This window comes from Aedes albopictus, chromosome 3, assembly GCF_035046485.1.
Source record: "Aedes albopictus strain Foshan chromosome 3, AalbF5, whole genome shotgun sequence".
NCBI lineage: Eukaryota > Metazoa > Arthropoda > Insecta > Diptera > Culicidae > Aedes > Aedes albopictus.
In genome coordinates, this window is record NC_085138.1 from 59,278,101 (window position 1) to 59,303,906 (window position 25,806).

General features: G+C 37.3%; 1 protein-coding gene across 1 annotated transcript in view; it reads left to right on the forward strand.

The window, feature by feature from the left end:
• LOC134290206 (myb-like protein X) overlaps positions 1–25,806 on the forward strand; it is a 704,426-nt gene that overhangs the window by 635,872 nt on the left and 42,748 nt on the right. Inside the window, exon 5 of the mRNA XM_062857276.1 lies at positions 19,816–20,572. Coding sequence (XP_062713260.1) covers positions 20,528–20,572 — 45 coding nt within the window. The 5' untranslated portion in view covers positions 19,816–20,527. The remainder of the gene's footprint in view (positions 1–19,815; positions 20,573–25,806) is intronic.

A 25,806-nucleotide genomic window follows, 5' to 3' on the forward strand; every position in this document is an offset into this window, starting at 1 on the left:
TCAGGCTAAGGCCGGGGTGGCCTCTGCTGTACATAGTAGCCGCCTCCACTCCACTCGGTCCATGGCTGTTTGTCTCCAGTTCCGCACTCTGCGTAGGGTCCGCAGATCGTCCTCCAATTCATTGCTAATTAGAGCAAAATTAACTATTTTCCATTCACGTTAGCTAATTCTTCAATATGGCGACGACCATAATCAGCGAAAATAAAACGAAAGCAAGTTTACTTTTATGATGACCGCAATAAACCTAGCAGTGCACAGTGGGAAAAAAACAGTGCAAACCTACACTAAATTCTGTATCTCACGAACGCATCCGGCTTTTCTAATGAACAAAACGGTTTTAGGCGTAAAATTGTCTGGAGAATCGAATGGAAGTGTTAAAACAGACCGCACGGATCATTATATTGCTCATTTTGCCCTAATTCCCCAATTTTTATTAACATTTATATGAAACTAGCTCTAAAACAATTATGAAACATGAATGCGGTTTGCCTTGAAGGACTTTTGTGAAGGATTAAGATGTAGAGAATCGATCTGAAGGGATTGCAGTGACCGCATGAATGTATTTATGCTTATTTTACCCTAATTTCCCTCATATATAGAGTTTTGTATGAAATAGCTCCATAGCTCGCAAGGAAATTATGAGTGGTACGCTAAGAAGGCTCTCTTTAGTGAATTATGATACAAGGAATTGATGAGAAGTGATTGCAGTGACCGCGCGAATTTAATTATGCCCATTATACCCTAATTCCCCACATATATTGAGTTTTGTATGAAATTAGCTCCTTACTCGCAAGAAAATTATGAGTGGTATGCTAAGAAGGCTTTCTTTAATGGATTATGATACAGGGAATCGACTAGAAATGGTTGCAGTGACCGCGTGAAAGTTATTATGCCTATTTTACCCTAATTCCCCACATATATTGAGTTTTTTTTTATGAAATTAGCTCCATAATTCACAAGAAAATTATGAGTGGTATGCTAAGCAATAGTTTTTTAGTGGATGATGATACAAGGAATCGATGAGAAGTGATTGCATTGACCGTGTTAATGTTATTATGCTCATTTTACCCTAATTCCCCACATATATTGAGTTTTGTATGAGATCAGCTCCTTAATCGCAAGAAAATTATGAGTGGTATGCTAAGAAGGCTTTCTTTAGTGGATTATGATATGGTTGCAGTGACCGCGTGAATGTTATTATGCTTATTATACCCTAATTCCCCACATATATTGAGTTTTGCATCAAATTAGCTCTATAACTCGCAAGGAAATTATGAGTGGTATGCTCTGAAGGGTTTCTTTAGTGGATGATGATACAAGGAATAGATTAGAAGTGATTGCAGTATGTGTGTGCGAATGTAGTTATGCTCATTTCACCCTAATTCTCTACATATGTTGAGTTTTGTATTACATTAGCACCATAACTCGCAAGGAAATTATGGCTGGTATGTAAGAAAGGTTTTCTTTAGTGGATTATGATACACGGTGATGAAAAAAGATTCCAGTGAACGCATGAATGTAATTATGCTCATTTTGCCCTAATTTCCCACATATATTGAGTTTTGCATTAAATTAGCTCTATAACTCATAAGAAACTTAAGGGTGGCATGCTATTATTTAGTGCATACCATGCTGGTATGCTGGTAAGAAATTTATGGGTGGAATGTTAAGAAGTGCTTATTTGGAGGATGAGGATACAAGGAATACTTTTAAAATGATTGCAGTGACCGCGTGAATGCTATTATGCTCATTTTAAAAACTCATTAAAAACTATTGCTTAGCATACCACTCATAATTTTCTTGTGAATTATGGAGCTAATTTCATAAAAAAAACTCAATATATGTGGGGAATTAGGGTAAAATAAGCTTAATAACTTTCACGCGGTCACTTCAACCATTTCTAGTCGATTCCCTGTATCATAATCCACTAGAGAAAGCCTTCTTAGCATACCACTCATAATTTTCTTGCGAGTAAGGAGCTAATTTCATACAAAATTCAATATATGTGGGGAATTAGGGTTTAATGGGCATAATTACATTCGCGCGGTCACTGCAATCACTTTTCATCAATTCCTTGTATCATAATTCACTAAAGAGAGCCTTCTTAGCGTACCACTCATAATTTCCTTGCGAGTTATGGAGCTATTTCATACAAAACTCTATATATGAGGGAAATTAGGGTAAAATAAGCATAAATACATTCATGCGGTCACTGCAATCCCTTCAAATCGATTCTCTACATCTTAATCCTTCACAAAAGTCCTTCAAGGCAAACCGCATTCATGTTTCATAATTGTTTTAGAGGTAGTTTCATATAAATGTTAATAAAAATTGGGGAATTAGGGCAAAATGAGCAAGATGATGATCCGTGCGGTCTGTTTTAACACTTCCATTCGATTCTCCAGACAATTTTACGCCTAAAACCGTTTTGTTCATTAGAAAAGCCGGATGCGTTCGTGAGATACAGAATTTAGTGTAGGTTTGCACTGTTTTTTTCCCACTGTGCAGTGTCATAGTTTCTGCTTTTCCACCAACAGATGTCGTTACTAAATGAACGAATCGCCATCTGTTGAGAGTTTTAACAGTTTTATTGTGGTAATAATGATTACCAGAAGGTTTACATATCGGAAAGTTTTGTTTACTCTTAAAATCTGTCTTTATGGATATCTTGTTATAAAACATTTTATCAATGGTTTTCATAAAAGCAGTCATAAAACTGTGAGTTTTAATTATTGCTGTAATAAATCCCTAATAAATATCAATCAAAACCAACCAGCAATGGAATTGTTACTTGGGATACCTTTTGAAATATAACGTTGAACATGTGGATGTCGAAATCGTCTACGCGCCAGAGGCCGTTTTTTTTTAAGATATAATTTTCTTTCAATTGCTCTCAATCACAATCAATCAAATTTTATTTTCAAAATAGTACTTTTATGGCTGGATAAGGTCTTCAGGAGTTCGTTGGTTTGCCGTACAAGAACGAAAAAAAAATATTAACGTAAAAATTAAGAGACATTTTCTGAAAGATGAATTATTTGACAAATGATAATTTTTAGAAAATATTATGTTTTAAGCATGAAATTGTTTTAAAGTACTTAGTATTTGTACCTATCATAAAGGTAGGTTTATATGCATTCATCGACAAAAAAATGTTTTGAAAAATGTTCAAACAGTGTTAAGTTTTTTATTAATTTATCTTAAATACGGTTTTTAATATGTACCACCTTTTGTAGTTTTTGTTTCCTAAACACTTGAAATTATTTTTAAAATATTTTTCAAACATGGGCGTATTAAAGAGTACATATTTCTTCATGGTTTCCATGTGTTTAAAAATTTTTATCTCATTTCATTTTGCCTGAAAATACGAGGAAAACTTGATTTTATTTAGAAATTGTTAACAATTATAAGGTATCCCATATACGTAACCAATGAATATTTTGACAATAAATTTTGAGATTCTGTATGACAATGGCCTCCTTATTGTATCCTAATCCAAAAAAGTTGAATTCATTAGGATTATTTAATTAAAAACACTAGTTTACAAAATAAAACGAAAGTCGTGAACTTCTGTCACCGACCAAAATTTTTGAAGTACAATCTAGCACTGATTTCGAAACCGTGCTTCAAAAATTTTTAAGTAGAGCGGTTTTTGAGTTTTAGCTCAATATCAAGTTTTACAACTTTAAAAATATGAAATTTACTAAAATTCAAATATCTTTTGTTCAACCAATTTCAAATCTTTTTCCATAAATTAAAAGCTGAATACAATACCATTCGATCATCTGAATGCAGGTTTTGCGTCAGATTGATGAAATTCAAGATATTGGCGTGTTTTAGGGACGATCTCCTTAAATTTAAGCCAAATTTCCAAAAATATATGAAGAAATGATTTTTTTTTTCAATAAGAAAAAAAAAACAATATAAAAATTCTTTCTCAACGTTTATTTGACATATTATATGTAGGCGAGTTACAGTAAAAAATTCAGCTCAATCGGAGCATTGATTACGGAGAATGAGATGTGTGAAGTGAGCGACGTTGCTTAAAAATAGAACAAAAAACGATTTGAAATCATCAACCTTGTATGGAAAGTCGACTACTGCATTTTTTTTCCTTCGCGTTTTTGAGCTCAGGGCGTGATTCTACACCAAAAATGATCATCAGCTTACCGAGTTCAAAAATGCTGTAAACTAGTGAAATCATCAAATACCGCAAAAAAATGGAATGTCGCATTTTTTATGGGTCATACTGTAGAGCTTGTACAGTACGATGGGTAACCTCAAGCGTAAAACGGAATTGCGTAGATGCTGTAGAGTTTGAAAGTTCCGAACTTCCGCGGGTTTTTTCAAACCTCATAATGTCTGACAACCATGAATAAGAATATTACTTGCATTCCGGAGAGTGAGCAGCGAGCGTAGGTTGAATGGCGATTGAGGTAGCTTCTGTAGAACTTGAAGTCCTGATTTCCAGAACATTTTGCATACCTTAAAAAAAGTTTCTCGTAAAATTGTGAAGTTGCATGGATAACAATGGCCTCAATTCGCTATCGTAGATTGTATGGTGATTGTCGTAATTTTTTTTAAACTTGAAAGAACATTTCACATACCTTACAATGTCATACAACCTCAGATTTACTCGTAAAGTTTAGGAGCATCATGGATAACAATGACCGAAAACCGCTAACGTAGATTCAATGGCGACTGTGGTAGATTTTGTAGAACTTGAAAGTCCTATACTTCAGGACATTTTACAAACCTAGAAAACTTCCGAAACCGAAAAAAATACTTTTGGTTCAATTAAAGGGCAACTCCGAAAAAACGGTCAAAAGCCGCAAAGTTATATTGAATTGAAGCTGCGGTAGATTATGTTGACCATATTAGTCATAACTCCAGGATAGCTTGGATAACCTAGAACATTCAAACAAACCGAAAACAGCTGCCCGCTTATGTCTTGCTGCTCTAATGAGAGTATTCTGAATAAATTTCCCACGAATTTGTTGCATTGATGACATTCAGGCGCTTAGAAAGCGTATGACTTAAATTCCATAACGTCTTGGAGGCCTTGAGGTGATCTAGGTTAGTGGACGTGATAACCGAATTTATCCGGACATCATGGATCTCCGTGACCTATTTTTCCTACGAAACAAAAAAAAAACAACCATTTCGACACTCCATCAAAAGCAAGGAGGGGTACAAGGGGATGTCCATCAATACATGTTATAGTACAATTATTACCCTTTATGTATACAAAATTTCAGCTTAAAAGCTGGTTTTTCAAGCTTCTGAGATCGCGATTTTTGAAAATTTTTAAAATTTTAAACCATTCTGCCAATTTAAGGGAGAAATACCAAGAACCCATACTAAACGAATTAAAAAAATATAATTTTTGATCGACCCCTTCAAAACAAAAAACCCTTAAAAGGAAGACTAAAGGTAAGAGACAGGGGCGTTTCAGGTAAACCTAAGTGATATCTGCGAGGTACCAGGAGAGCTTAAGGGTCTCAGCGTCCTCTCCGGGGCTCCGGGAGATTCCAGAGGGTCTCAGTGGCGTTTCAGAGGGCCTCAGGCGAGTTCAAGATGATCTTAGGGGTGCTCGAAGAAGTCTCATTAGGTTCCAAAGTAGTTCAAGCGGATTTCATGGGCGTTTATGGGGGTTTCAGAGGCATTTCAGTGGTTCTCAATAGCGTCTCAAGGGAATCAAAGGAGCTTCAGGGAATGTTATAGGCGCTCCAGGAGGTCTCAGGGATGTTAGAGGCGGTCTTCAGGAGATCAAAATGTGTTTCATGGGGTAACTGGATGTCTCAATGACATTTCAGGAGGTTTCAGGGAAGTTTCACGAGGTTTGGGGCTTTAGGGAGATTTTGAAGGCATTTCCGGGAATTTCAAAATACTTTCGGTAAGTTTACGCAGGAGTTTCTGGTGATTTTGGAGGGTCTTAGTTGCGTAAAATGGGGACGAGGGACTGTTAGGGGAAATTCGGAGGCAAATCGGGAAGCTTCAGAGGATTTTTGTCTGGCTTTAGAGGCATTACAGGTGCGTTTTTTGTGGTTTTGGAGGGTCTCACATGGGGTTTGTGGAAGCTCAAATGGATTTCGGAGGCATTTTCGAAAATTTCAAAGGATGTTCAGCGGGTTGCAGAATCGTTACATGGGATTTTAGTGGCGTTTTCGGGAATTCCGGAAGGTCTTAGGTGCGTTACTCTCTGAAACCTCCAATAGCGCCCCTATAATGTCCGCAAAAACTCCAAGCAACCTCTTTTCTGGAAATCCCTGTAATACGAATCCCTATAATATCAAAACTCTTTATAAACTTTCATTGAAAAATGACGTTGGTTATCAGATTTAGACATCAACTCACTGATCTATGTCCTAACATATGCATATGCCATGGGGATATTCTTGATTTATTAGACGTGGCCCGTAACTACAACACAGTTGGAAGCCACTGTATTTTGTTCCACTGCTTCATTGATTGCTGTGACCCTCAGAACGCACAATCCGAAAATCAATGTCTCCACTTCCTTAAACTTCCGGTTCGTTAGCTATCTGCTTGTATCGTTCGCAAATTCCGGAACCACTGGGATTTTGCTGAGTTCAAAAAAAATGTCGCAGTCATCCATAAATGTTTCTTTCGATCATATGTGAATATCCTTGTCGCATGATAGTCAAGATCATACACCCATGATGATCATATAAACTACAGTTTTGACAGTATACACGCTCAGAAAACCGTTCTGATAAACGTGAACAAACAATCGCAAATATGAGAACAAGCAAATATACACCGTGAACTGGAACTAGTTCCAGCTGTCAGTATGGACGTTCCAGAAAACGTGAAATCTAGTTCACGGTGTACATTTCTAATTGTTGTTATCGTTGCTATGCATAGTTCTCGTTTGTTCCCGTTGCCGTGACTGGGAGTTCACGTATATCGAAACGGATTTTTTTGCGGTTTTAGGGGGTTTCAGGGTGTCCCAAAAGGTCGTAGGAGGCCACCAGGATGTCTCAGTAGCGTTTTAGTGGATCTCAGGGGCATTCCAGGAGGTCTTAGAGGCGTTTCAAGCGGTCTCACGGGGCTTCGGGAGAACTCTAGGGGTCTCTGGGGCGCTTTATACTATTGAAACGTCTTTAATACCCACAATCCCTTCGAAATACCCCCAAACGCTTTTCAACTTCTGAGATCTCTTCACAAAAATCCTTGAAACCCCTTGAAACGCTTGTGAAACTTCCATAATCCCTTAAAAATCCCTGAAGTCCCCTTAAGAGTTTCCTAAAACCCCTGAAACGATTCTGACCAGTAATGTCTCGTTACTCCTCTGAAAAGCCTATGGAAAAGCCCTTGAAATCATCATACTCAATTTGAAATGTTATTATTATTATTATTATTATTATTATTATCTTTATTAAAGAGACTTTCAGCCCGTGGCTGGTTCATCTCTTAAATTTGAAATGTCTCTGAAGCTCCTTAGAACGCTGAGCTTGAGCTTGAGCTTGATTGACCGCCGTGGATGCTACTCCAGTATCGCCAGACCACCTACACTCACACAAGGACCAATGAGATAACTGCCGGGGACTAGCAGGCATCTTCAGTGTGTGAGCGTTGGTGATCTTCTATTTTTAGGCGACAATGGCGCCTGCCACGTCAGGTTGCAGGTCAATGTGGGGAAGGGGTAAGGAAGTGATGATTGCAATCGTTCGTATCCACATCTGGCCGAATATACTTCTGCGCCAGCACAAATTCATGCGGATGTTGGAGTGTTGGTGGGAATTGGTTGGCAGAAGGTTCACACATTGGTTTGTGGATACCAGGGGAAGGTGATGGAATTGTGTGTTTTTTTTTATTATTTTGAAGATGTGCGGCACAGTTCGCTTGATTGCATAACTTGAAGGCGTTTTCTAATAGGATTGTGACACTGTGCTGTGAAAGTTGGGAAGGAAGGGAAACGGCTTTTTCAATCCGTTTCTGTTCTAGCGACGGCTATGAACATGTTTATATACATCTCAGTTGTATATGTAGAGAGCAGAGAGAAAGTATATAGAAAGATACGAAGTAGGAGGAAAGGGACGGGCCAGGAATTGAACCCACGACCTTCTGCATATAAATCAGAAGCGGTAGCTACTAGACCACCAAGCCCGTCAACGTCTCTGAAGCTCCTTAGAACGCCCTTGAAAGTCTTAACAACCTGTAACTCACCTGAAAACACCTTGAAAGGCTCCTGAAAGTCTTTCAAACTCTCCTGTAACCTCTTAGAACGTCCTTGAAATGTTCTTGAAATCCTCTAACCCCTCTCTGAAATCTCTTGAAACGTTCTTCGAAGACTTCAGAGACCCCTCTTGAATCGCCCCTAAAACCCCTTGAAACCCTCCTAATACTATTTAAACGCCCCTGAAATCCCCGTTATCCCATTAAACGACAACGAAACCTAGAGGAAAGCCCTTAAACGGCTCCTTTAATCCCCTGAATAGTCCCTGAAGCCCCTTGGAACCGTCTTTTCTGGGTTCTTTGGGAACTTCCTAAAACCCCGCTGGGCGTTATCTCAAGAGTCCAGAAAAGGACCTACTCTCGCGAACTGGATTCCCGCATGGAAGCCGAGACCTAATTTATGCACAACATTCATTTTATGCAATTCAGCATCATAATTTACATTTTATATATCTCATTTTGGTATCATAATGACTAATTTTTCCGAACTGGCTCATTATGTAACTAGAATAAGTTGCATAATGAAAAATAGTTGCATAATGTTCATAATGAAACCCATTTGAGTTGCATTATGAACATTATGCAACTCAAATGGGTTGCATTATAAAAAAATAATTGCATAAAATTTTGTATGGAACTCGTTGCAAAACTCGGTTTTTCAGCACTCTTTGTATTTATCCAACTCGGCAAGCCTCGTTGGATAAATGTACAACTCGTGCTGAAATAATCAACTTTTTGCAACTCGTTACATAAATAACTATTTTTATGCCCTTCCTCAGCTATGCACCTCGAGCCAATGGCATAAGAAAAGTTGCTAGTGTATTTATCAATGTGTGTCCCATTTCTAAATGTTTGCCAGTCAGCCTCCCATGCCACATTCCCATGGACGATGGTCGGAGATGCTGCTGGAATTATAAATATTTACGATGTGCTTATAATTCAGAAAGCTTCATTCAGCCTTCGGAACAACGCACCCGCACACACACCCTGAGCCTTCCCGGGAGGCGGCAGGACGGCTGGCTTTTTCTCTCTGTTTTCCCTGCTTTTTTTCTTACTTCCGGAAAATAACATTTGCTTTGCCCACTTGCCTTTCTTTTGAGTCTTTAGTGGTTCTCATTGGCGCAGTGCAAACGTGTAGCCCGTCCTGTTCCTGTGTAATAAAAGGGCTCGAGCAGCCAAAGGAGCTCTGGTTTGGTGGTGCAATTCGTTGTGCATAATATTCGCCTTCATCAAATGATTCTATTAGGTTGCTGTGTGCGGTGCGGGGCCAGCTGCTGAAAGTGGAGAATGAAATTATTTTTTACTTACATAGTATTAACTGTGCAATAACATTGCTTTCATTTGCTGTTCTTTCAGACGGGTTTATCTTGTAACTGGCACAATCTCTTTTAATTAAAGGCTGTGAAACAAACTTGAGCCTTCAGTAAGGCGTTATAAATTTAAATTAAGAGATGGAGGTCCCTTCTCTGGTCTGTTGGGGAAATGCCTTATGTTAATGGTTCGACTCAGAAACGTCAAAACGAGCTTCACCATTTGAATACAAGTTTAAATTTTAGAGAATTTAATTCAATTAACTCGAGGGCTACATTAATTGTCGCTGTAAATGACACCACCTCCATATCCGCAAACGATTTCACGAACCCTTCCACAACGCCATCCAGCAACTTATCTCTTTTATCCGTTTGTTACGCTTCACTTAATTTAATTACCAACGCACACCGTTTCGAATGTCAATTACCGGAGTTCAACCGGGCCATTAGAAGCTGCACCTCCTTCCGTCGTCGACTGCTGGCTGACTGTCCGATCGACCTACCGATTCAAAGTCAACCAATCATTTCCAAACCAACGAGCAATCAGTTCCCATCCAACTGTGGCCAGCTTCAAGCGCTCGCCATTGCCCATTAAAATCCTAGCTAGCTCACCATCATCAGGAATCAGCATGTGGCGGCGGCTTGTGTTGGCGGGTGGCTTCGCGAGGACATGGAATAAAAAAATGAGCAAATAAAATTTCGCCCAATCAACTGAGTCGGAGTTGCTCCGCACTTGCTTTTAGGTAGGTACAAAACACATGCATTCCGTATGCATAATTGATAGACCCACGAGAGTTGCGGAACTGAGCAATGCTGCGACCGGCTCGGCTGCAATTGATGGGTGCATTCGGACGCACTTAATTTGCAATGACCGTTCGGTACTCTACCATACTCAGGCAGTGCTCAGTCTCTTGCATATTTGGCCTCTCTACCAATTAGTGGCTCAGCAGCTCCGAAGTGTTATTAAACTTTGAAATTGCACGTTTATGGAATTGAATGCATAAACCGATTTGAAAAGATAAAAAATCAATTATTATATTACTGTTTTAGGGGAAACGAAAAACATGCGTTGCGAGATTTTAAACAACATCAAATCAATTAAATGCTTTAGGCGTAATACTTATTTACTTACTTGATACTTGATGGGCTGCAACTCGTAGTGGTGAATCTACACCAAATTTGCATCTACGGTTTCGTCCCTTGTTTTGCAAAAACTTGAAATGTTATGAGTTCGTTGTCGGAAAATAATCGTTTTAGCTCAGAAATGATCATGTCAAAATTTGGAGTCCGTATCCCAAGGCAAAGTGGTCCCTCAAGAGCCTAAAGTTGTCAAAAAATGTATGGGACTAAAAAAACATAAAATTTTTTTCGACGAAAAAAAAATACGCTATTCTACTAAAACCGATGATTTTACAATCCTAGAGGGCCAAAAATGTGCTTAGAATTACGATATCTCTACTCGTTTCCAAGCTATTCAGCAAAATAAGGTAAGTTTCCTTTGGAATCTGTCAAAATGCTGATTTTTCGACGGTTTTTTGTCAATAACTCAAAAACGAGTGGAGATATCGCAAAATCATCGGTTTTAGTAGAACACCGTATTTTTTTCGTCGAAAAAAATCTCATGTTTTTTTAGTCCCATTCATTTTCATGACAACTTTAGGCCCTTTGAGGGACCACTTTTCCTTGAGATACGGACTTCAAATTTTGACATGATCATTTTTGAGCTAAAACGATCATTTTCCAACAACGACTTGGAACATTTTCATTTTTTTGCAAAATAAGGGAGGGCTTATTCTATGGTCCCTTTCTGGTTCACAGCTGAATATGGTTTCAGCTTTTCGTTCCTCCGGCATACGAATAACGTGCACAGCTCACCGCAGCCTGCTGTATTTCATTCACTTCAGTATATCCTTTATGTACTTGGTATAACTCGTAGTTCATGCGACACCGACAGATGTTGTTCTTCACGCCGATCATTGTTTGTATCACTTTACGTTCTAAGACTCCAAAGGCTCTTGAGAAAACATCCACTCTTCATGACAGTAAAGAGCGACCGGAATCGCGAGTTTTGTCTTTGTTCCCAGATTCAGCTGGTTTCGTAGCCGCAATGCGTCATCACCTAGCATCACTTCGCATCTAGCAAGTAATCATGTACTTGATCTTTTTGGTGTTTATCGTGAGTCGAATTCTCTCACCCGCCCTCTTAAAAGGTATGCACATCGCTTCCACGGTCCAATGGTCGATCCTGATCATGTCCGTAAAGTTGAGGAGCGAATACGACCGCACGGCAATGGTTCCGCTCCTTTGCGCACCAGCTCTCCTTATCGCTACTTCTAGTGCTATGTTGAACAGTAAGTTCGAAAAAGTATCGCCTTGCTTTCAAAGTTTACGAACGATGATGATTTCATTTGCAACCCGTACACTTGTACGGGTAAAAGTTAATACAGGTGCTCGGAGTGGACCTGGTGTGATGGTTAGAACACTTGACTACCACGCTGTCGTCGTCGATTCGAGTTCCGCGTGTCTATTATTTCCACCATTCAAAAATACCTCGAAGTTTTGACTCCTCTTGGCAGCCACCATTGTTTTATCTGACAGCAACATAACATCCTGCTCTATATTCTCTTGCGCCCGAACAATAACATTTTCTTCATGGTCTTTTTTTTTCCTTTTTGCGGTGGATTACCTGCTCTGCCGGATCTCAACACCCCTCGGGCACTCCTCGTCGGATCACCCATTTCTAGGTCCTCTTGAAGCAGTGCTTATCACCTCCCGCGTTGCTTTACTCATCGATTCATGGATACACTTCCTCAGAGTGAAAATCTAGGAATGTCGAAACACTGTTTTTCTTTCAGCATCAAAAAAGGGAAATATCAATGATAGTGTTAGCAGTTTTTTTGCTTCCTCGTGTCAACAGAACCTGAAAAAATCTGAAGTTTGCAAATATGTTACCCGGAAAACCTGGTAGGATTAAAATAAAAAGCTTACCAATAAAGTGCCAATGTTATAAAACAAGTGCGATAACAGCGGTTCCCACTGTCAATGAAAAATGGCTATCAGAAATCTTAGTAGGGATCCACTAATGACAAAAACATGTCTGCACCGTTATCCTTGCCAAATATCCATATGTAAAGCGTTACAATTAATCTAGAAATCCTGGAATCTTGGCATCGTGTCCAAAAATGTCCTATAATTTCATCAGCCAGAAAACTAAGAAACGAAACGATTGAAGAAGTTTTCGTTTCTGCTTTTTTCCCTCCCTTGCTGTTAGGGAAATTGAGCCACTGTTTTTTTTATAAGCTAAACTTTCTTTTTGATGCCACAAAACCTCAGTTTATTGGAAGCAGTGAATTTCCTCAACAGCGGGGAGAAAACAAAAAAAAGAATTGAATACCCGTTCTAGCTACGAGAAACTCCTATAGGAAATCTTCTACTAACGCCTTTCAAAATTTTATAATGGCTATTTTCAGAAGTTACTTCAGAAGTTCAATCATAACATTTTTCAAGGATTCTTTCAAAAACTTCTCCAGCGATTCTTCAAAAAAATGTCTCCTACAGATACGCCCTTATGCATTTCTTCAGATTTTTCTTCAAGAATCCGCTTCGAAAGTTTTGCGTGATTCATTCAGAATATTCTCCTGAGATTACTTCCGAAATTCTTCTAGTGGTGTCTTTTAGATTCTGAAGGAATCAGGAGTTTCATCAGGAATTCCTTCATCATTTTCACCAGGAATTCGGAAGTTTTATGTTTCTTTATTATTGAAATTTTTAGAACAAGACTGGTTAATCTTTGCATTAAGAAGTTCTTTCAGAGATTATTGTAGAAGTTCTTTTAGTAAGCATTTTTTTTTCTTGCAAATATTTGGGTGGTTCCTTCAAAAATTCGCACAGCTATTTCTTCACAATTCCTACAGAGAACTCCTCAACTCCTACAGGGATTCCATTGAAAATATCCATCACAATGTCTTCAGAAATTACTTCAGGGATTCATCAAAAACAAATCTAGCAATAATTTCTTCAGGAATTCTTGTGCTAGTATATTCGGTAAATCTGACAGGAATTCCTCCACAGATTCGTAAAGAGATCCTTTCATTAGTTTCAGAAGTAATCCTCCGTATATTTGAGCCGAAATTTCCTCAGCATTTCCTCCAAGGATACCTCTAGGATTTTTTTCCACGGAGTCAGAAATTTGTTCAAAAATAGTTCCTAGTACTTTATAGATTAATTCCATTGGAAATTTTTCAAGAGATTTTCCGGATTCCTCCTAGGTTTTTTGAAGATAATTCTCCAGGTACTCTATTTGAGGGTTTTCTCAACAAACTCCTCTGAAGTTTATCAAACATTTTTTTCTGGGACTCTTTTAGTAATCCTTCGTTGTAATTGTTATGAAATTTATGCAGAAGCTTTTTTCAGAACTATCTTCAGGGACACTTTCTGTTTTTAGGTATTTCAGGTATTTCAGCAAGTGATTTCTTCAAAAGAATTTGCATGGAATGTTTTCTTCAGAAAATTCTTTTCCAAAAAAATCTTGCGGAAATTCCTCAAAGAGATTCTCTAAGAATTTTTTCAGAAATTCTTTTGGAGATTCCCGCAGACATCACTTAAAGTTTTTTTTAATTGCTTCTGCGATTCCGTCAAAAATATCTCCTGGCATTCCCCCAAAGATTTATCTAGATATTTTTTCAGAAGTTTTTCCTGAAATTACGCAAAACAGTATTGAAGGTTTTTTTTATATTTTTATGGGAATCTCTTAAGGACGAACGGGATTGTCGGGGAAATACCCATTGCTCTGTTGCTGATAAGATGGTAATGTTATGTTCACTTGCAGTGCGTATGCTGATTGTTTTGCAGCCTCTTCGGTGCGATAGAAATCAAGATTACCATCTTCAAAATCGAGAGGCAAATTGTTAGAAAGAGATGGAAGATAAGAAAATAACACGGTGTCCCGTATCACCTTAAGGCAAAACTGAATGTACACATTTCCTATCTTTTTGTTTTTTAAATTTTTCTTTCAATTACGAAATATAATTTTTAAAATTGCTTTCCATACACATTTTGAGGAAGAATCAAGGTTTCTCCTGATTTTTCTTTGCTGGTGGAAAATTTGATTCGTTTTTACAAAAACTATTGTTTAACATAATTTAAAAAAAAAACATTTTCCACCAGGATCTCTGGAGGAGAATTCATGGAATATTCCGTGGGGTGAATACCTGACCAAAATTCGTGAGATATCTCTGAAGCAGTTCCTAATAATTCCAAAAAAGAACTTCTGGAGGAATTAAAATAATATATTGGGAAATGTTTAAAGGAATTTTTGGAAAAGTTTCCGAGGAAATCCCTGAAGAGATTTCTGATGGAAACGCTTGAGGAGTTTCTGAAAGAGGAACAGGTACATAATGCTTGAGAAATGTCAAGGAATAAAGCTTTGGAAAAACTCCTGATCACCGATAAAATGTCTGAAAGAACTCCTGAAGAATAGTCTGAATAATTCCTCTTGGAGTATTCTAGGAGAATATATAAAGGATCACCTGAAAGAATCTCTGGAGGAATTTCAACATAAGTTTCCGAAATAATGTCTGGAAAAATCTGACGGAATATATGGAAGATTTTTCTTGCAAGATTCCTCTTAGTAACCATCCCGAATACATCCATGCACATGCCTTTCTTTGAAAATTTCTTCAGAGATTATTTCCGAACTTCCTCCAGGAAATTTCCTTGGAGAAGCTTCTTTAGAAATTTTTCAAAAGCTACATAAATTCGTATTTGTATACCTTCATATATTTATTCAAACATTTCTGAAGGAACTCCTCCAGAAGTGACGCCTTTTTCTGAAAATTCTTCCCAAAATTTCTCAAGAAGTTCTTCAAGGAATTTCTCCAAGGGTTTCTCTAAAAATTCATCCAAACGTTTCTTAAAAAAATTCGAATCCAAGAGTGATTTCAATTCAGAGATTCTTTCAAAAATTCCTCAAGGGTTTCATTAGTAAATTCAGATTTTTATCCAGAATACTTTTAAAAATTCTTACAGAACTTGGCATTTTCAAGAAAATTTTCAAAAAAAACTATACTTTGAACACTTGCAGAAGGTTCAAAAAGAACCTGGAGCATTTAGGTGTTATTTCAAATACTCTTTCAACCATTAATTTCTAGATTTTTTTTAGCCATTCTCTTTGTTTCTTCAGGTTTTTTTTTATCAGAAATTTCCGCAGATAGTAATTTAGGGATTTTGGAGTACAAATCAAATTTCAGAATTTTTTCTACGGATTTTTTTTTTCAGGAATCCCTCCAGAAACTTTTGAAGCATTTTTTTAAATTACTTGTAGAGCTCCTCCAAAGGCTCAGAGGATTTCTTTTTAACTAAGAAGGAACCTCGTTGCGGGTGACAATGGGTCAGAGGGGCAAGATTGGGACAAAACATTATCTGAAATAGCTTATCAAATATTGAAAATATCGATTAAAAATTATAGGTGGATTGATACCTCATAGAATCTCAAATTCATAGTAAGTAGTATCAACTTGGACAAGAACTTTATCAACTTGTTGTCAATGCGGAACAAATTTGGTCCCTTGACCTATTGTCACTCCCTTGAAGAGGTGAGAATGGGTCAATTTTCTTACACTTTATTGAATAAAATTGATGAGCTCCAAATATTTTTACATCATTTATGCATGCATTACAAAAGATCACATTCTAGTGATCAAAGGACTTTTTCATTTAAAGAAGCAAAACTTATAGACCATTGGATGTGGAAGTATGCATTATTGACCCATTCTCACCACCAACGGCGGTATCTTAATGTTTTTCTTCATATATTTTCCTAGGTATTTTTCTAGGCATTCAACCAGGAATAACTCAAGAGATAACTATAAATACTGTTTATCCAAGAGCAGCTAAAATAAATTGAAGAATGTCTTCTATGAATTTCCAAAAAATCTCTAGGTGTTTTTTTAAGGAATTTCATGAGACTATCCTTCAGAGGTTTATTTAAAATTTATCAGGCATTCCTCAATGAATTTTTGAATTTTTGAACAATTTTCGAAAGAACTTCTGAAAAATCCCACGACCAATATCTGAACATATCTTGCATGGATTTCTGAACACATTCCAGGAGATGGAACCTCAAGTGGAGTTACAAAACAAAACTCCTTGTTGAATTTTCTGCAAGATTCACTTTAAGATTTTCTCAGAGAATTCTTGGGGAAATCCTGGGAAGAACTTCTGAAATAATTCATGTAAAATTAGTAAAAAAAAAAAACTTTTCGAAGAATTTCTGGAAAATTTCATTGAAAGAAGTTTTGTAGAAATTTCTAGTAGAAATTCCTGAAGACATCCATAAAACTCCAAAAAGGTCTGTTGAGCTTAAAATATCTCTTCAGAGGAATTTTAGAAAGAATCCCAGTAGGAGTTTCTGAAGCAAACCCGTTAAGAATTTCTGAAGAAATCTTGAGGTGAATCCCCGTAGAAATCTTAGGAAGTGCTTTTGAATATATCTCTGGAGGAATATTCGACAAAAATCAAAAGGATATTTTTGGAGGAATTCCAGAAAGAAATTCTTAAGAGTTGGCTAGAGATAAACTTCAGACTCTAGTTTAATTTAAAAACACTTCACTAATACTTTACTTTTGCAAAAGAAAATAAAAAATGAATAACTCTTTTAAAGAAAAACTAGAAAGGACGAGCAAATTCCTTTTAATTCTACTACTGTGCTTATCTTCGGACAGATAGGCCTATTTCGTCTGTGACTTACAGACTTCTTCAGTGTCAAGTGCTCGTCGAGCACTTGACACTGAAGAAGTCTGTAAGTCACAGACGAAATAGGCCGATAAGCACAGTAGTAGAATTAAAAGGAATTTGCTCGTCCTTTCTAGTTTTTCTTTAAAAGAGTTACTCATTTTTTATTTTCTTTTGCAAAAGTAAAGTATTAGTGAAGTGTTTTTAAATTAAACTAGAGTCTGAAGTAACAAGTTCTACTAAAAGCTCCAAAGTAATAGTAAAATAGAGATAAACTACTCGGGAAACACTTGGCGGGATTTATGGAGAAAAAAATTGAGGGAGTTTATAGAAAAATTTGGGGATTCTGTGAACGAATTTCGAAAAAAAAAACCTGTCGAAATACTTGGAGAAACGCATGAGAAACTCTAGAGATAATTTTTAAGGAAATTCCGTAGACAGTAGACATTATTAGGAAATATTTTTGATTAAATTTCTTAAAGAATCCGTGGAAAAACTATGGGAGTTATCCTTAGAGGAAGGGCCGGATTAGTTTCTCTGATAAAACATGAAATATCAAGAGGGAATCCTAATGGAGTCTCTTGTGATCTTCTGCAGAAATATTTGGAAGAATTCCTGCTTGAATCACTGAGAGTGAAAGAATCTCTAGAGAAATTCATGCAGGATTTTCTGTATTAATCCTTGAAGAAATTCCTGAACAAATTTGTGTGGGAGTTTTCTTTGGAATCCATGCCTACAGCATGCCTGAACAAGTCTCTGGTGGACTTTCTGAAGAAATACCAGAACGAGGCTTTGAAGGAATATCTGGAATATTTCCTGAAAACTCACTAGAATAATTTATTAAGAAATCTATCAAAGGATTTCTAAAGAAATCTCTGAAAAATTTCCGATTTTGTTCAAAAAATCCCTAGAAGAATTTGTAACGTAATTCCTGGTGGAGTTTTAGAAGCAATCCATGCCAATCTACAAAAAAAAATCTGGAGAATTTGTGGAGAAATTTCTAAAGAAATTTCCGGATGAATCTTTAAAAAAATTCTACAAAAACCAAAATCCCCGGAGGAGTTTCTGAAACAAACCTTGGTAGATTTTGAGACCGAATTCCTCAAGTAAATTCTGATGGAATCCAATAATTAATTTTGATAAGGTACACCGGGGCAAGTTGAAACGGGTGGGGCAAGATGAAACAGCGGGTTAACATGATGTTATCCAATGATGGTAAACAGCTTGAACGCCATAACACATAGTTTTTAATTCAAATAATCTTATGGCAAAATAAAAAAAATCCAAATTGTTTTGGAATCTATTTCAAAACATCGTGTTTCAACTTTCCCCGGTGTACCTTAAGAGATTTCCTTGCACTTGGAATCCTTAGATTTTTTTTTTTTGAATGAATCTCCAGAAAAATTTCTCAGATAACTCTTGAAAAAGTTTCTGAAAAAAATTTGTTAAAATTTACTGACGGAGTCTGTGGAAGATTTACCAAGGAAATTCATGGAAAAATTTGGAGGAACCTTTGATTTTCCTAAAGAATCGTTGAAAGCATTTCTGTAGAAATCCATGTATGATTTCCCTAAGGCGTAACTGGAAGTATTTCCTCATTAATTTTTTTTTCTCTTCATTAAATACCGGCACAATACTTTCAAAATCGGTTTCCATACACATTTAGAAGAAGCGTTAAGGTATCTCCTGAAATTTTCCCCTAGTGGAAAATGGTGTTCGTTTTTCCCAAAATCATTTTTTTAAATTTTGTTTTAGAATGTTTTAATTAAGTTTCACCATGTTATGATCTTCTACGAAGTTGTTCCTTAGGGTATCAACTGCTATTTAATTCAACTCGTCAAACCGACGTTCTAAATGAGACACTAGAGGTCATCCAGTTTTCAATTAATTTAGATTTAAAATCACATACACACCTTTAACTCATTTGTGTCAGCTCAGTTTATAATCGATTCTTTTTTCGCAGGTTGTTCTTTTCATTCAATTTCACGATTCTAGAAGTGTTCCATGGATTTTGACAACCTCTTTTTTATCTCACCATCCAAATGTACGCCGGATTATTTTATTCTGTGAGTCAGTTGTTTCATAGAATCAACAACGTTGCACAGTAGGTGCTGCCACTTTAATGCTTGTATTTCATCTCCAATGTGCTGCTAGCATTCACAATCATTAGAAAAATGCTAGAAATAAACGATCCTATCATTTTCCAGGGCACTTTCAATGAATACCTATTTATGTGTAGACTAGACTAGATTGAAATAGAATGAAATAAAAACCAAAAAAAGTATTTTGTAGACTTCAACAAAGAAAGATAAAAAATAAGCGGCGAACCCTAATGATTAGAAAAGTAACAGCTACGATGACCGAAATATACGATCATAGACTGAATAATTTGTAAGTATAGGTATTTGATAATTATCTCTAGTATTTTAATAATTAACTCGATTCCAAGTCAAAATGTGTAACCTTCAAGATAAACAATCGTTTAATTCCTTACCGAGACAGCATTTGTCCTAAAACCAATGTTTTTATGTCCAGTTGACTAATACCCGCCGTGATCTCTTCTCTCTTTTAGATCTAACCTAACCGGCATCACGTACACTGACCATCAAAACGCGACCCCCGCCTAGGAACCCAACAAACAAATCGGAGCAGAGAACGAGCGTGCACTCCATCTTCGGCGTCAAACCGCATAAATCATTAGCATGAGTTCCTACCGGCAAACGGTGCACCAGCAACGACGACCACAAGGGACCATATTTTACATCCAGTCCAACTGCAATCACATTGTCTGAGAAGCTCCTCCGCCCGAAGGAGAAAAAAGCAACATTTTTAGTGCATTGTGATTTATTTCTATCCCAGTGTCGTGAGTGTGTAAATAGTTGGGAGGTGAAACGGACGCAGAGAGGAAAAGTTCATTTCAGTGTGTTTTTGTCCATGTTACCGTAATCATTATTATCGTTGCCTGTTTGTTGATGTTGTAAATAATCTGTGTTATTTTGTTGAACGTGATTGTGAACCGGGAAGTTTCGCACCAGTGCTAGTCTCCATCGAGTGATTTTTTTTCTTTGTTGAGTTCGATCCGTTGCGTTGCAACGCCATCCGTGAAAAACTGAAGCGAAGAAATTGATGAGAGAAGTTGTTCGTAAGTTTAAAAAATAAGAAATCTTTCCTGGATCGTATCGCAGCTGTCTACCAATCGGCACGCCTGTGACATCTACCGAATAGCGCAGAACGTAAGAAATAGCATCGTCAGTTGAGTAAGCTCACCGAACATCGAAGTCAAAATGGAAACCGAGGAAATTATTAAGCTCGTCGACGGGATCTATAAGGTTAGTTGGAATGTCATTGCAAAATTAACTTTAAGCCCTAGCCCGTCATCATCGTTTCGGTTTGTTGGAGAAATTCCTTTCGACAATAGTCACGATGAGGTGATGAACTCATATGTTATTCTATGTGTACCGTGGAAGGAGGATACATTGATCCTTGTTTTGATTATTCTCTAACAACGGATCTATAAGGTATCAATTTATATAATTATGTTTAACATTTCTCACAGAACTTTCAGCTATCAGTTGAAAGATATCAATTTCTCTCTTGTTTACAATACGGCCTATCTATTACTTTTTTCATAATCAAACTCTTCCCAACATATGACATACACTTCGAGAGATCTTACCAACCCAGTCCTACTGAACTAGTTCCTTCCAGCTCGTGCGCCACCATAACGACGACAGCAGCATTGACAATCGAGACTTAATGCCAGCCTGGATGAAAAATGACACTCTCATATCTCTTCATTTCCTTCTACGAGCATAGGTAGCTCTACGGATGACACAATTTCCAGGTTCCAGCTAGCAGCAGCAGCAGCAGGTTCCTTTTCAAGTTAAAGAGTCATACTTACAACATACCAACTAGGTCTGTCTAGGAACCGCCTTGCCTTGCCGCGCCGGTCCAGTACGACAAACACGTATGCAATTGTGAGTTTGCGGGTTGATGTTCAACAGCAGTTACATACCCGTCATTGTCGAGTTTGAGGTTGTTCCCAGCTCAGCTGGTGCTGGACTGCCTGACTGGCTGAGTGACTGACAGCAGCCAAAGAGAGGGAATGGTTGGAATTTTGCAGGGTCCACCCATCCCATATGAATGCCATTCCGATGACCGACATGAATGAATGTCTGTGGAAATGATGGATGTTCACTGTTCGCATTGGTGTAACCAGGGTGGAATTGATTTGCATCAAATTTTGATAACAAAATTGTTGATTAGTTACACATCGCAATAGGAAAGTTATCCGATTTCTCTGAAGTGGACCTTAAGGGACAGCAGTGATGATGTAAAGTCATTTGAGTTTTTTTGGACACATCTGTCGTTTACGTAGATTGTTGAATTTGAAAATCACTTTTGAGTTATTAAGGTTTTTGAACATTTCTTAAACATGTTACTGAATTAATGTCTGTTAGACTTACTAGGAAAGTTTTCGGTGGTATTCCAAAAAAAATTATTACAGGTTTCATGAAATCAAATAACTTCTAATTTTCTTTCCTAAAGGAATTCATGATGAAATACTTGAAAAACAAAACAATACAAATCCCGGAAGAAATGCTAATAGTCCTGGTCTACCTCTTATTGTTTTCTGGAGGACTGTCAGTAAGACTTTTTCACAAATAATTGATTTTGTCGAAGGGAACTAATGAAACTCCTACTGTGATTTCTCCAGAAATTCTTGCTGGTATTCCTGATGAACTTTATATAGAAATTTCTCTAGAGATGAATTCTAAAATTTCAGTGGAAATTTCCCCAAAACTACTCCATAGAACTATTTCGCGGATACATCCTAGAATTTATCTAGGGATTTTCCTAGAGTTTCTTTCAAAATTTCATCCTAGGATTCAAACAGGAATTCCCCAATGGATTCTCCTGGATTCCTCTGTAGATCTTCCTATTGGACTTCTTCCAGGAATTTCCTGGGAAAATTTGCGTTTATATGGAATACAGATTTTTCATTTATAGGATGCAGATTTTTCACTCAAATTTTGTATGGGATACAGATTTTTGAACGAGTGATACAGAAAATCATCTGGCATCGCTGGATGGGATGGGGGATTCATCTAGGATTTCCTCGTGGTGTTCCTGCAGAAATATCTGTAGGTAGTTCTTCCGGAGTTGTTGCATAGATTCTTTTGGACTTAGGCATGAGCGTAGCCATAGGGAGCTGGGGCGAGTGGGGTGGTGTTCGTGACCATGTTTCTTTGCTATCAGTGTTTTTTTTTAATTCGAGCCAACTCAAGATTATCAATTGCTCAGAGTTCCAGAAAAAATATCTCAAGAATAAAAACCTATTCCAATAATTTAGGGTTTTTATACATAACTAGCAGTCCCGGCAAACTACGGACTGCCTGTTAACTTCGTTTTTTGACATATAGCTCCATAGGTACGTCCCTCGCATATTCACCTGTATAAAGCCCCCCTTTTCATAGGTAGGAGTCCATATAACCAAAAGTTTCCGAATCCATAAGGGTCAGACAGGCAGATAGACAATCTCATTATAGAATTTTACCAAATAAAAATTTTGGTTGAAGGCTAAATTTTGTGATTTTTATTCATGGAATACAAAAGAAGTGTCCCTTTTCCGGAACCGGTTCCGGTAGGGAAAAAGAAGGGCTTTTTAGAACCATATGCTGCTATAAAGTGTGGTTGCACAAGATTCACGAACTGTCACTCGTATTCAATTCAATCAAACGTCATGCTAAGAGCAAAAAACCGGGATTTTTTATGAATTCCTATAGAGATACCTTCAATAATTCCTCCAGGTATTCATTCAGGGACCTCTCAAGGGACTGCTTCAGGAATACATCAAGGGCTTCTCCAGGAATTTTATCTCCGAAAATTTCTTTACAGACGTTTTGAGGAGGGATTTCGATAGTGATTGTACCAGGGCTTCCTTCAGAAATTTCTACAGATACTTCTTCATTGGCGAATTACACCAAAAATGTTCCCATTGCTTTCTTCAGTGATTTCATTATGGATTTCACCAGACATTCGTTCTTCTGGGATATCTTCAGAGGTTCCTCCAATGATTGTACCAGTGTTTTTTTCGAGGATTCCTTCTGAAAATTTGCCATGGATTCCCAAAGGATTTTCACCAGAGATCATTTGAAGTATATCTGCGAGTGTTCCTTAAGGCGAAACTGGATCCATTTCCTCACTTTTTGGTTTTTGATTTTTAATAAAATAACGAAGCAATATTTTTTCAAAATCGGTTTTCGTACACATGTAGAGTATGGATCAAGGTATCTCCTGAATTTTTTCCTGGTTGAAAAAGTTTTTCGTTTTTGCAGAAACCATTTTTACACAAAATTGCACAAAAAAATGGTTTCTGCAAAAACGAAAAACTTTTTCCACCAGGGAAAAATTTAGGAGATACCTTGATCCATACTCTACATGTGTACGAAAACCGATTTTGAAAAAATATTGCTTCGTTATTTTATTAAAAATCAAAAACCAAAAAAATGAGAAAATGCTTCCAGTTTCGCCTTAAGGGATTTCTCCATATATTAAAAGACACGGACACGTTCAATGCTTCCAGTGAGCTTTTCGCTCTTTGAAGGAAGCACGACATTAGACAACGGACTAGCATGCAACGCCCAGTGGAACAGCCGAAAACTTTTCCTGACAGCTGTGGCGGGAATCGAACCCACGCTCCTCAGCACAATGCGACTAAGAGCTTGGTGACCCTAGCCGCACGACCACGGAACCGCACATTTCTTCCAGGAATTCCTTAAAAATAAATTAACTCAACATTTTCTTATATTAATCCAGAAATTCCTTAAATTTGGGATGAGAAAACCATTTAGGAGTTCATCTAAGGAATCGTTCAATAATTCGTCTTAAAATAATTGCATACATGGATCCCTACATTTTTTTTTGAGGGATTCCTACATAAATTCTTCAAGATATTCGTATAGAAAGCTCGCTGGAGTTTTCGAAGGAATTCCGGTGTGAACAATTAGCATTAGTTAAAATTCGCGAATAAAAAGAAATTAAAAAAAATAATAGCAAGGAAAAATTCTTCATGGGATTGCTTCACGGATTCCTCATTAGCTTTCTTCAGGAATTCCTCCAGGTAATATTTCAGAGTCCTACCAGGAGTTCACCTGGGTATTCCTTCTATGAATATTTCAGCAACAACTTCAGGGATTATTTTAAAAATTCCTTCAAGGATTCCCCCAGATACTCTTCTTGGGATTCTTTCAGAAACTTCTCCAGAAATCAATCCAGGATTTTCTCCAGGAACTCCTCTGTGCATTCCTTCAAGATTTCACCCTAACATTCCTTCAGGAATTCCTTAACAGATTCCTCCAGGAATTGTTTCATTAATATCTCCAGGAATTCCACCAGGGATTCCCTAAAGAGTTCTTCCAGGAATTTATCCAGGACTTCCTCCAGGGATTTTCCAAGGATTTTTCCACAGATTCCTCCAGGAATTCCTTCAGGGATTCCTACAAAAATTTCACCAGGAATTCCCCCTGAAGTTTCTTCAGAAATTTTTCCAGAAATTCTTTTATGGATTTCTACAAGAATTCCTCCAGAGATTGTTCAAGGAATCGTTCCAGGGATTCTTCCAGGAATTTCTTCGGGAGTTTTACAAGGCAGTCTTTCAGAAATTCATCCAGGATTTTTTAAGAGATTCCTAGGATTTTTTTTAAGAAATTTGTTTAGAAATTCTTCCAGGGATTTCTAAAAAGATTCATCTAAATATTCCTCCAGCATTTCCTGCTGAGATTCCTCCTGGAAATCCTTCTGCGATTCCTCTAGTGTTTTATCCAGGTATTCTTCCAGGGATTTCTCTGGAAATTACTCCAGGAATTGCTCTGAAATTTCTTCCAGGAATTCGTCTTGCAATACCTTTAGAAATTCCTCTTGGAATATTTTCGAAAATTTATTCTGAGATCCAAGAATTTCTTCAAAACTACCTGAACATTTTTTTTTCAATTACTTCAAGAAGTTTAAGAGGCATTCCGCTAGGGTTTTCTATTGGAATACTTTAAGATAATTTTAGAGGGATGCATACAGGAGCCACGAAATTTTCCAAAAAGTCATCCAGGAATTCTTTCACAATTATCTCCAAGAAATGTTTAAGGAATCCATCCATGAATTCTTTAAAGAATACTCCATGCAGCTCAAGCAAAGGAATTCCTTCAGATGTTCGTCCTGAGATTCATTTTTCCAATCCATCAAGAACTTATCCTTTGTTATTTTTTTTTTAACTACTCTAAATATCTCTAGTACGTATACTTGTCTTATGACAGGTCATTGTCAGAGCCGAAATCATTTGAAGCTAATCAGAAAAGTTCAAAATGATCTGTGTCGTTTTTACAACACAGAAAAGGAAGACTCGGAACACTAGTCATGAAATTGTCCAGCATTATTTGTTTTATCAAAGAATAAGGTTCTTCAATAAGGGGCTACTTGAACCCTTTGAAATCTGGAGAACAGATCTCATTACGGTGGTGCTCTTCATCCGAAAGGTTGTGCCGTGCTGGGGAAATGCTTTATGTCAATC